This window comes from Salmo salar, chromosome ssa14 (genome assembly GCF_905237065.1).
Source record: "Salmo salar chromosome ssa14, Ssal_v3.1, whole genome shotgun sequence".
Classification (NCBI taxonomy): Eukaryota; Metazoa; Chordata; class Actinopteri; order Salmoniformes; family Salmonidae; genus Salmo; species Salmo salar.
Window position 1 is genome coordinate 3,361,470 of NC_059455.1, and position 13,150 is coordinate 3,374,619.

Below are 13,150 nucleotides of genomic sequence, written 5' to 3' on the forward strand. Positions count from 1 at the left end.
CTTTTAAATATGAAGCGGGTTTTCATGAAAACTGGAGTAGGCCTAAGAAAATGAAGGGGGAAAGGTCAAATAAACTTAGCGTTGTGTTCTGAAGCAAATCCAGACCTACTGTTCACAATGATGTTGTTGTTCATGTTAGTTTGCAATGACTTTACCTGGCCTAGTTAATTTTCCCTCACGGAAGGTTATGGCCGATTGTTATCTTCCAAGGTCCTGGAAAATAAGTTAAAGGTTTTTATGGCCTGTTTTTTTTGTTGTCTTAACTTAATTTATCTATGGCCTTTGGGCTGTCTGGAAAAAAAAACTGTTTTTCTCACATTGGAACATGGACAAAGGACTGTTCTCCCAAGACTTCCCTTGTTCAAGTCTGGTCATTCCCTGGGGAGTGTTGCAGACAAAACCTTAATATCATTCCATTCCATGTCAATTATGCTATCTGTTGATGAAAAAGGATATTCTACATGGCTTTTAGATTTTTTTTTCAGCAACCGTGCTATACAGGGCAATGTGGATGTATGTGTAACCAGGCCAGCGCAGTACAGCTCAGCATGGCTGGGCTTGACTCGGGCTCAGTATTGTGAATCAACCCTATTTTTCTCCATGTGTTTCATGTCCCTTTCCATCTCTATCTTCCCCTACAACAGACATACATCGGCTCCATCCTGGCTGCGGTGAACCCGTACCAGTCCATCCCTGACCTGTACGACCGGCCGGCGGTGGAGAGGTACAGCCGACACCACCTCGGCGAGATTTCCCCGCACATCTACGCAGTAGCAAACGAGTGTTACCGCTCCCTATGGAAAAGACTGCAGAACCAGTGTGTGTTAATCAGGTGAGCGATGATTGTTATCAGTTGTTGTTTTGCTTGACGTTATTTGAATGCACTGATTGTAAGTCACTCAGGGTAAAAGCATATGCTATGAGAAACACTAAATGACTGAAATGATGTTGGGTCATTTGAAGAGAAATTAATGAGAAATGTGATTGGGTTGGCTGCCATCGGGTGAGAGAATGTAGCGAAGTCATTGGCTTGTCATTTTGTGAGCTGTGAATGGTGGGCAATTGACAGTGGTGGAATAAGTACCCAAGTGTCATACTTGAGTAAAAGTATAGATACCTTAATAGAAAGTTACTCAAGTAAAAGTGAAAGTCACCCAGTAAAATACTACTTGAGTAAAAGTCTAAAAGTATTTGGTTTTAAATATACTTAAGTATCAAAAGTAAATGTAATTGCTAAAATATACTTAAGTATCAAAAGTAAAAGTATAAATCATTTAAAATTCCTTATATTAGCAGAGAGCACCATTTTCTTGTTTTTAAAATTTACGGATAGCCAGGGGCACACTCCAACACTCAGACATTATTTACAAAGATGCATTTGTGTTTAGTGAGTCTGCCAGGCCAGAGGCAATAGGAATGACCAAGTGCTTGAATTTGACAATTTTCCTTTCCTGCTAAGCATTCAAAATGTAACGAGCACTTTTGGTTGTCAGGGAAAATGTATGGAGTAAAAAGTACAATATTTTCTTTAGGAATGTAGTGAAGTAAAAGTAAAAGTTGTCAAAAATGTCAAGTACAGATACCCCAAAAAACTACTTAAGTAGTACTTTAAAGTATTTTTTACTTTACACCACTGGCAGTTGGACATGCCCTTTGCCGGTAATAGAGTATTGATATCTGACTGACCAATTGTATGCTGTGAAAGAATCTCAGAAGCCAGTATGTTACCTGTCAATAGAATGAATAGGGATGATTGGTTGTTGGTCCACAATTGGCCACTTGTGGACTTTACATTTTTATGCCCTTTGGCATCCACAGCGATTCGATTACATTTCAAGTCTCAGTCTTGGTGCTCTTGGCTCGGTTTTTATCTCCATGCTCCTTTGGTTCTTCCCGAACATCCTTCCTCTGCGTTTGTAGTTGGCCAACTTTCTCATCCGGCCTCGCGCTATTGTGTTCAGACATACAGACAGACAGGCACTGTTCTCATCGCCCACATCAAACACACAGAGTTATTTTTACCGTTTTGGAATGATAATATTCAGTCCACATTTAGCAGAGAGAGTGGATGCCAAAGGACTTTTTTCTCGGTTGGATTATTCTTAGCTTTGCTCACTCTGCTCACTCTGTCAATGCTGAATTTGAATAGAATGGGACAGAATAGGAAGACAGGAGAGCAGAGGTGCCAATAAGTGTATTAGAGCAGAAGTGTAAGAAAATGGTCACGTTCAATAGGTACGAAGGAGAGAGCTATTACCTGAATTTGTCCAATAAGAACACTCATTTTGGTTTTCCGTTTCATGCTAACTTAACATGACAGATATGGTGATGCCTGGGGGTGAAAGGCCACACAAACTGGGCATACAAATAATGTTATAAACATAAATAGTTATGGGTCATGGAGTACATTATGGCTCAGTTGCGCAAGTCCCCATTTAGGTGACACAGTGGTGGCTCTTGTGCCCTTAAGCAAGTCGGGGCATGCTGTTTTAGATACAAGTGCTGCAGTTACCCAGCAATTCGCCCACATTAGTTTACAGCCCTGTTTGACGGCCACTTATGGAAGCCATGAGATGCTGAGGTAACGAGAGACACATGTATCCTTTTAAACTGCTCCTATTCAGAGGTCCTGGACTACTTAGGTTACTTAGGTTATGTTCCAAATGGCACACTATTCTCATAGGCCTCTGGTCAAAAGTAATGCTTTATGTAGGGAATAGGGTGTCATTTGGGACGCAGTAATTTAGGCTCATAATTGTTATTTAGATTTAGGTGATTTGATTAATTTGAGATTAATTTGATACAATTAGATAACTTGTAATAGGGTTGTGTGTGACACTGTTCAGTTATATAGCTTGCCACTTAAAGATTGAAATTGCAGGGGAAACTGATTACCAGTATCATGAAGCAAATGTACTTTTGTTCATTACAAAGTCCTATACCATACATGTTCACATTTATTCCAACTGTTTGGTGTTAGTTGTGCCGTATTCCTTTGTTTAGTTGTATTGCAGTGCATTTTGTTTTTCTTAAGCTTTCTTAAGCTTTTTCTTAAGGAAATAGAATACGTGAATGAGAGAAAACAGATGGGCCGTGAGCGTCAACGATGTCTACGGCTTCATAGTGCGTCAAATTAGAAAGCAAGTATTTTTTTCTCGTGTCTACGTGGAACAATGCTGGTAGAGTAAGCAGACACATTTTGTAGAAAATGAATTTTTATGATCTTCCCTGTGCTAAGTAGATTAAAGATGTAGTTAACAATGTATTGAACTGTAAACTAAGGTTTGTTTATCAGTCAAATAGGCTATATATTTGAAAACAACTGCAGTGTACCTGTGTTGATTTTGATTATAGCCTAGACAGGCTACAGCTGGAAAACTTGAGGACTCCGATTTCAAGAGAGAGCACTGTTTATGTAGAAAGAAAGAGATGTACTGTAGTTTATACATGGCTCTGGTTTATTAGAAACAAACAACATCCTCATGAGGAGCTAGCAAAACAATAACTGTTTAGCCCAGGTACGGTGGATCCCGTTGGACATCTAAGGTCAAAAGGAACTCACAACATTAAATCTCTGGGGCTAAATAGTGAACAAAAACAACGGTTTATTATGGATTTTCATAACAATTACATTGGCATACTGTGAATTGACACTTGCTACTCTCGCACGCAAATTTCACGTTGTTGATGGGTGTCTCACAGTGTGATTTTGGCAAAAGACTGAACCCAAAACGGCCGCGCGTGCACCATCGTGCGCATATTGATTTTGTCCCCCCCACACCAAACGCGATCACGACACGCAAGTTAAAATATCAAAACAAACTCTGAACCAATTATATTAATTTGGGGACAGGTCGAAAAGCATTAAGCATTTATGGCAATTTAGCTAGTTAGCTTGCAGTTGCTAGCTAATTTATCCTATTTAGCTAGCTTGCAGTTGCTAGCTATTTTGTCCTGGGATATAAACGTTGAGTTGTTATTTAACCTGAGATGCACAAGGTCCTCTACTCTGACAATTAATCCACACATAAAACAGTCAACCGAATCGTTTCTAGTCATCTCTCCTCCTTCCAGGCTTTTTCATCTTTGGACTTTATATGGCAATTGGCATCTAAACATTCACATGCTGACTACACCGCAGTGTAGCAGTGTGGGTGCAATAATTGAATAACGTGTATGTTTAAATGTATTTTGCAACGCTCGCGCACGTGAGTGGTGTAGTCAGCATGTTAGGGTTACTGTATACAGCATAAAGCACCATAGTATTTGACGATAGATGGAATGTGGGAGGACTATGCATCAAGGTGTGTGAAGTGGGGAGCAAACAACCATACAATATTATGTATTTGGATGTTGGGAGGGACAGACAATGGTGCCATTCTGTTCTAGCCTGGAGTTAGAGTTGCACATGAAAAGGAAGCCAAACCCCCCAAAAATGGTGGAAACCAGGCTAATGACCTTGTGGTGCTGTTATACCGTTTAAATGTTAGGCTTTCACTTTGAGCTGGTTGTCACGGTTGTCGTAAGGAGAAGTGCAGCGTGTGTGTCGTTCCACATTTTATTTTCACTGTGAAACTACTATGCAATACACAAATAAGCTGAATAACAAACCGTGACGCAGCGGTGATACATACACTACTCAACAACAATCTCCCGCAAACCCAGGTGGAAAGAACTCCAATTAGAGACAACGAGGACCAGCTGCCTCTAATTGGAGATCATCCCAAACAAAACCCCAACATAGAAATACAAAACTAGACCCTGACAACATAGAAATAGAAAACATAGGGAAAAAAACCTGTCACGCCCTGACCTACTCTACTATAGAAAATAACATCTTTATATGGTCAGGACGCGACACTGGTGAAAGACTGAAAAGTACAATAGTTTGAATGTGGAATTTACTAAGACTAAAAGAGAACTGATTCTGACACATAAAAAGGCATTATTGCTCATTTCTGAAAATGTATCAAATTCTGAGAATTTTATGTGTGTTTCCACTTTCGCAATATGCTTTTGTCAGCACATACTGTAACTCTCGAAATACTCATCAAGAATAAGTAGCCTGAACATATTGGAATCATTGTCAACACTCTTATTCTCTCAAGTGTTTGACACATCACTGATGAGGAGTATGTGTACTTGCTGTGGTTTTTGATGTTTAAACACCTCCCAGCCCTAACCTAGACCTGTAACTGGCGTACCTCTTCAGAAGTAGGGTGAAGTTGCTCTCAGACACTGATCTTATGTCAGTTTTACATTTTCTCCACTTTGGTGGAGGGGAAGCTGATCTTAGATCTGTACCTAGGGGAAATTTCACCCCAGAGGTGTGAGTCTGTGAATAATTGAAAAGTCCAACTCTAGAATGGAGTGGTAATTACTTCTTAGTGTTTATCCTAAGGTAGCTTACTGCTACGTAGCTGTCCTGAGGGTGTCTGCATACGGCTAACTGCTAACCGATTGTCCCTTAGAAGCTTGGACTCATTGTTCTGTTGGTTATCCATTAGTGGGATTCATAGGGGTGAATCCCAATAGTCTAAAATGGCTTCCTTTGCTACACACCCCTTGTACTACTCCTCGTTCTCACTGATTTGAAGGAACTGGATAGGAGTAGCACTGAGGATGTTGAGTTTCTCCCATATTGTGCTCAACTATCTGTTTCATTTCGTTCAGTGAGACAAGAAAAGAGAACAAAGGGAAGGGAGCCATATATCGGGATGCACCCAGTCAGCTTATGGGATATCTTGGTAAAGATGCAAGGTACAAGGCAATTTAACCCTAAAAGTGCCAACCTGTTTTTGCCCCCCAAATTGACAATAATTGCAAAAAGACACAAGCCTAAACACTTATTTTATTAACCTTCTGCAACACAAGTTATTGGTTTTAATTCCCCAAAATATGCATATATTGTAACCTTTTCACACAGTTATAGTAAAATTGGATGTTTAAAAATATATATTTTTTGCATGTGTTTCATGTTTTGAAGTTATTTTTGATCAACTTCATCCATTGCAACAACATTTTTCTGCTATTCATTCAAAGTGTTATGTTTCTGTGATACTCAGAGGCTGAGAAATGGGTCAATTCAGGGGTAAGAAAATATATATTTTTAGAGGCCCGAGGCAACCCTGTAATGTCAAATGATTAATGTTGTATGACAGCCAAGCCGACTGTGGATCAGTGATTGACGGAGGATCACCCCAGGCGGCTCCTCAGGTGCTTGCTGCGCACCAGCCATTTAATCTGTCAGGTTAGCCATTTCTCACCTGTGTTTAGAGAGCTCATGTTGGCTCAAGATCGAATTTTCTGATTTTCACAGAGAAATCTTAGAAATACTGTCAGGAAAAACCTGCATTAAATAGTTATTTGTTATAAAATGTACAGTTATTGACACCTTGAAGGACACACAAGTGTCCACATTTTAAAACCACAGCCTATGCACTAGTCCCATCGTTCCTAAACTTTTCTGGGTCATGACAACCCACCGTTTAAACCTTTTGAATTTCCATGTGACCCAACAAATAAACATAATTATTTAACCTGTGACCAGAGTCGTCATGCACCCATTATTTTTGAGAGGGCACAAGGTATGTGAGGATGGAACAGATTTATCTAAGCACACCTCTTTACCTGTTCAATTTACATTTTAATGAGGGTGTCATTCTGACTGTTCTAAATCACACATCTTAATATCCTGCAAGCCTAACAAGCCTAGGATATTACATTCAAATTACATCACAGTACATGTACACATCATCAATACAATATCATATCATCATTATAAATGCACAAATATCATGATATTATATAATAAGGTGCCAGATTACATTTAAACCAAGTATTCTTCTGCAAATCTAATCATAGCCCCCTTTACTGGCACAAATAGCCGACCAATCAGCCTGTTACCAACCCTTAGTAAACTTCTGGGAAAAAATATGTTTGACCAGATACAGTGCTTTTAGCAATCTTATAGGGAAGGACACTCAACAAGCACCTCACTTACACAAATGACTGATGATTGGCTGGGAGAAATTGATGATTAAATGATTGTCTTGTTAGACTTCAGTGCAGATTTTGACATTATCGATCATAGTCTGCTGCTGGAAAAACGTATGTGTTATGGCTTTACACCCCCTGCTATAATGTGGATAAAGAGTTACTTGTCTAACAGAACACAGAAGGTTTTCTTTAATGGAAGCCTCTCAAAGATAATCCAGGTAAAATCAGGAATTCCCCAGGGTAGCTGTTTAGGCCCCTTTCTTTTTTCAATCTTTACTAACGACATGTCACTGGCATTGAGTAAAGCCAGTGTGTCTATGTATGCGGATGACTCAACACTATATTTGGGACAAATCATTCACTAAACCCTAAACCTCAACTACATCTTGTAATGAATAATGTGGAAATTGAGCATGTTGAGGTGACTAAACTGCTTGGAGTAACCCTGGATTGTAAACTGTCATGGTCAAAACATATTGATAGAACAATAGTTAACCTCTTACATCTAGATGTTCCGCTAGCAGAACACCGCTCCAATATCCAATGATAGGGCGTGGCGCGAATTACAAATTCCTCGAAAATCCGAAAACTTCAATTTTTCAAACATATGACTATTTTACACCATTTTAAAGACAAGACTCTCCTTTATCTAACCACACTGTCAGATTTCAAAAAGGCTTTACAACGAAAGCAAAACATTAGATTATGTCAGGAGAGTACCCAGCCAGAAATAATCAGACACCCATTTTTCAAGCTAGCATATAATGTCACAAAAACCAAAACCACAGCTAAATGCAGCACTAACCTTTGATGATCTTCATCAGATGACACTCCTAGGACATTATGTTATACAATACATGCATGTTTTGTTCAATCAAGTTCATATTTATATCAAAAAACAGCTTTTTACATTAGCATGTGACGTTCAGAACTAGCATTCCCACCGAACACTTCCGGTGAATTTACTAAATTACTCACAATAAACGTTCACAAAAAACATAACAATTATTTTAAGAATTATAGATACAGAACTCCTTTATGCAATCACGGTGTCCGATTTTAAAATAGCTTTTCCGTGAAAGCACATTTGCAATATTCTGAGTAGATAGCCCGGCCATCACAGGCTAGCTATTTTGACACCCACCAAGTTTGGTACTCACCAAACTCAGATTTACTATAAGAAAAATTGGATTACCTTTGCTGTTCTTCGTCAGAATGCACTCCCAGGACTTTTACTTCAACAACAAATGTCGGTTTGGTTCCAAATAATCCATAGTTATATCCAAATAGCGGCATTTTGTTCGTGCGTTCAAGACACTATCCGAAGGGTAACGAAGGGTGACGCGCCGGCGCGTATCTTGACAAAAAAATTCAAAATATTCCATTACCGTACTTCGAAGCATGTCGAACGCTGTTTAAAATCAATTTTTATGCGATTTTTCTCGTAAAATAGCGATAATATTCCGACCGGGAGATGTCGTTTTCATTCAAAGACTGAAAATGTAAAATTGACTCTTCACGTGCATGCGCACGCCCGTCTCATTGTTCTCAGATCGACCACTATCCAAATGCGCTACTGTTTTTCAGCCAGGGACTGTAGAGTCATCGTTCAACGTTCTGGCGCCTTCTGAGAGCCTATGGGAGCCTTAGAAAGTGTCACGTTACAGCAGAGATCCTCTGTTTTCAATAAAGAGGCTAAAGAAGGCCAAGAAATGGTCAGAGAGGGCACTTCCTATTTGGAATCTTCTCAGGTTTTGGCCTGCCATATGAGTTCTGTTATACTCACAGACACCATTCAAACAGTTTTAGAAACTTTAGGGTGTTTTCTATCCAAATCAAACAATTATATGCATTTTCTAGTTTCTGGGCAGGAGTAATAAACAGATTAATGCGGGTAAGTTTTTTATCCGGCCGTGAAAATACTGCCCCCTATCCATAACAGGTTAAGATGGGGAGAAGTCTGTCCATAATAAAGCGCTGCTCTGCCTTCTTAACACTATCAACAAGGCAGGTCCTACAGGCACTAGTTTGGTCGCACCTGGACTACTGTTCAGTCGTGTGGTCAGGTGCCACAAAGAGGGACAATTGCAGTTGGCTTAGAACAGGGCAGCACGGCTAGCCCTTAAATGTACACGGAGAGCTAACATGAATGACATGTATGTCAATCTCTCATGGCTCAAAGTGGAAGAGACTTCATTTCTATTTGTTTTGTAAGAGGTGTTGACAAGCTGAATGTACCGAGCTGTCTGTTTAAAGTACTTGCACACAGCTTGGACACCCATGCATACCCCACCAGAGGTCTCTTCACAATCCCCAAGTCCAGAACAGACTTTGAGAGGCGCACAATACTGCATAGAGCCATGACTAAATGGAACTCTATTCCACATCAGGTAAATGATGCAAGCAGTAGAATCAGATTTAAAAAAAAACAGGTAAATATACACCTTATAGAACAACGGGGACTGTGAAGTGACACACACAAAAGGTACAGACACATGCATACGCAAACATTGTGATATTGTTGTATGATGGTCTTAACCATTTTTTATTGTAGATATGTAGTGGTGTAATAATGTTATATGATGTATTGTTTTGTCTTTTGTTTTATATGTAATGTCAGTGCTTTATTATGTTTGGACCCCAGGAAGAGTAGCTGCTGCCTTGGGGATCCCTAATAAATACAAATACAAATACTCCTATCAGTTAAAAACAAGTAGAAGTGGGCAGTGGCTCCAGTGGGCACACAATCTCCAACACTGGACAATTGAGGAGTGGAAAAACATTGCCTGGTCTGACAAATCCAGGTTTCTGTTGTGTCATGCTGATGGCAGAGTCAGGATTTGGCATAAGCAGCAAGTTCATGGACCCATCCTGCCTGGTGTTAATGGTACAGCCTGGTGGTGGTGGTGTTCCGGTGTTCAATCTGCAGTGTGATGTCAGCATAGATCAGCATCCCTGTGGAACATTTCCAACTTGTAGAATCCATGCCCCGATTAATTCAGGCTGTTCTGGAGGCAAAGGGGGGTTCAAAATGGTTCTAGATGGGTGTACCTAATAAACTTGCCGGTGAGTGGATTTGCCACTCCCATTGCCCCCAAGCTGAGCTGAGATTGTTTAACTGGGTTGGTGAGTGTGTGGGAGGCTAGATAGGGCAGTAGAAGGACAGTAAATTGTTTAGGCTGGCACTTTAAGGCGGGGCAGGAAGCTTTCTGCTCAGATTTAGGGATTGTGAGTAATCAGATCCAGGCTAGCCCGGTGAAGGGAAGCCAAGAATGGGAGCTGGAGGAGGAGGGTAGGTGGAGAAGAAGGAGGAGGTAGGAAAAGAAGAAGGAGGAGAAAGAGGGGACCTGCCATTATACCCTTAATAAAAGACACCTGGTCATTAATGGTGGTAAATGTCACTTAGCATTTTCGTTTATGTTGATGCCTCCATACCAAAAACTATCATGGGTTTTTAAAGCAAACTCCCTGTGATCTTTTTTGTACAATGTTGTTCACCCACTAGTGTTTTATCTGCTTTCAGATTTGTTCTGTTGTCGAGTCCAGTCATGGTGAGAAGCGAATATTACAAAGGAATTCGGCTTTTGGGGTGTTATTGTATAAAATCTCTGACCTTTTGACCCCAGAGCTGTTATGGGGTCAAACTCAAGGCCCCCTAACCATTTTAATTAAATTCACAGAGGTCACGAAGGGTACTTGTGCACAAAACATACCTTTGAGCGTTTGACTTTGATTCTTGTCTGAGTTTTGTGTGTAGGGACTTGGAATGCAATTCTTTAAGTTCAACCGTGAATTTACACAGTAAATTTAGTATAAAAGCAAGAACAAAAAGGTGTTGAGGTTGAAAGAAGGAATAAGATCACACTGAAGTGTATGGCTATTTTGCTTTTGACCTTTATTTTGTGGTGTTGTGTTCCCTAACTTCTCTTTTGGGAAAAGGGTGCAACCTTTAAACTAGTGCAATCACTGGTGCATTCTGGTTTTGAGGTCTTTCCTGTATTTGTTGTGCGATTATAGGACAAGAGTCAGGCTACTTTGCGTTACTTTCTCATGACTTGTGTGACAGCAGGTCAACAGCAATAGCATACTGTGTACTAAATTCTTTGTACTCAATGGCGAGCAAAGTATTTGTTGGTGCTTTTTCCGCCATTTTGAATAAATTAAACACAGACTTACTGTTACAGTGTGTGCTGCTTTTTGTCATGTTCAGAGGCATGGTAACACAGTAGGAAATGTACAATACATTATTTCAGCTTTACACTCTTGTATCTTGTGTTATAGCCCTCTTTCCAAAAACCTCTTATGGTTTAGCCCAGCTTTACCATTTGTGTTGCATGTTCTCAGTTTCATCAGAACTTCTTATAGACTTTATCCCAGTACTAAAGTATTACATTGAAAGACACATTGAAGTAGCAATGAAGCTTTCCTGACAATAAAAGAGTATACATACACCAGCTTTCCCTACAGGGGACCAGAGAATTAGATATTTTACAACTCTTTCCCTCCTTCCTCTCTCCTTTTCTTGATGTGAAAACTCACTGTGTCAGAGTCCTTTAGTCTTTTTCGGATTCTGTGGTACTCTGTGGTATTCTTCAGGGGCACAAAAGTGTTGGGGCAATGCCAGTGGTGTTGGTATGCTCTGACAGTGTGCCCGCTGACTCTGATATAAAGAATCCACAGTGCCCGCTGGGCTGTGTAATAGACTAGGATTGTAGAGCCATGGGGAGGGCCAGGGCTTTACACAAAGGCAGAGTGCCTTTCAGCTCTGTGTTTGCCCAGTTTGGGCCGCCTGGCACACTGCCAAGGCCATTTTAAATGAGTTACATGTACTAGTCCCTTTAAAAGGAGGTCCCGTCCCTTTAAATATGCTCTCAGATATTTAAATGAGTTACAGTTGCCCGTCTCTGTGTCATTTTCTTCTGACATTATTAGTTCTTTTTTTTATTTAATTGCATCCTCTTATGTACCCCAGCTATTAAAAGTTGTTACCAATCCTTCTGAAAATAGATTTCCTGTTCCTTTAAATGTACCTCATTCATTTTAAAGGATCAGTAAGTTATTTCAGAAGCTAGCAGATACATTATTTACCAACAACAGCTACAAATCCCAATAAAATGACATGACATTTTGAAGTTCACTTTCCTTGCTTTGTCTTACAACACATCAAGCAGATATGTTTTATGGGTCAGAGTGTTTCCAAGCATAAACATTTCCTAGCAAGTTTCTCACACTGGCTTTTGCCCATAGGTCTAGGGGGTTGCCTTGCAACACGTGCCTTGGAGGGAGGCAACGTCTGTATAGCGCAACAAATTCCCATGGTCCAATTCTAGGTTTGGACTGAACAGCCAGTATGACAGCTAAAACAATGAAAATAAGATTTCAGCTAATAGGGAGAAGTATCTAACAAAATAACTACATTATGGCATTCACTAATCATAAACGATTTACACATAATAGAAATGTGGGTACATTTGTGGACACAATTCTAACTTAGTCAACATTTAAAAATGCAATAGCCAACTTTCCCTCACTGTAAAAAAGCCAACTTAACTAATTGCTTAATCAGCGTATTATGTGAGTTGAGCGGACTTCAAAAGGATAAGAATTTGAGCTAACGTGTTAAAGTTTGTTTACTCATTCTGCTCGGAGTGAGCTGAATTTGAACAAGATTGTTGAGTAAAATTACAAATTCATGTTTTCGCAAAACCATGCCGATCATTATCATATCTCCCAGCATGCTTTATTGGAGATTGATTTTCTGAATTATTTGTTTCAATACGTATGTTTTTGCATGTACATTGATTGGTTGATTAATCTTATTCTACACAAACATAAATAACATACATTTTTCTAAACTAATCTAATCTATTAGTAGTTGGACTTTTTGTATTCGTTACTGAGGTGGCTGTTCCAGTTTATATTATTCAGGTAGTCTCAATAATAAATCTTCCCTACCCCAGGAGACATTCTCAATGCAGTTTACGAGTGATTTAAGCTTCCAATTGTTGGATGTTCTCACTGGCTGTATCCCAATAGGAATTACACATCACTTTGCAAGCCAGCATAATGTGACTTGCAGGCTTGATGTGGCCTGTAAACCAGGAGTTTCAGAAACACTGCATTAAGGTGTAACTAGGCCCTCAACGAAAGT

At 39.8% G+C, this 13,150-nt stretch overlaps 1 protein-coding gene across 3 annotated transcripts in view; it reads left to right on the forward strand.

The window, feature by feature from the left end:
* myo10 (myosin X) overlaps positions 1-13,150 on the forward strand; it is a 299,501-nt gene that overhangs the window by 157,273 nt on the left and 129,078 nt on the right. For all 3 annotated transcript variants that reach the window (XM_045693795.1, XM_045693796.1, XM_045693797.1), the window contains one exon: positions 645-832. In XM_045693795.1, coding sequence (XP_045549751.1) covers positions 645-832 — 188 coding nt within the window. The remainder of the gene's footprint in view (positions 1-644; positions 833-13,150) is intronic.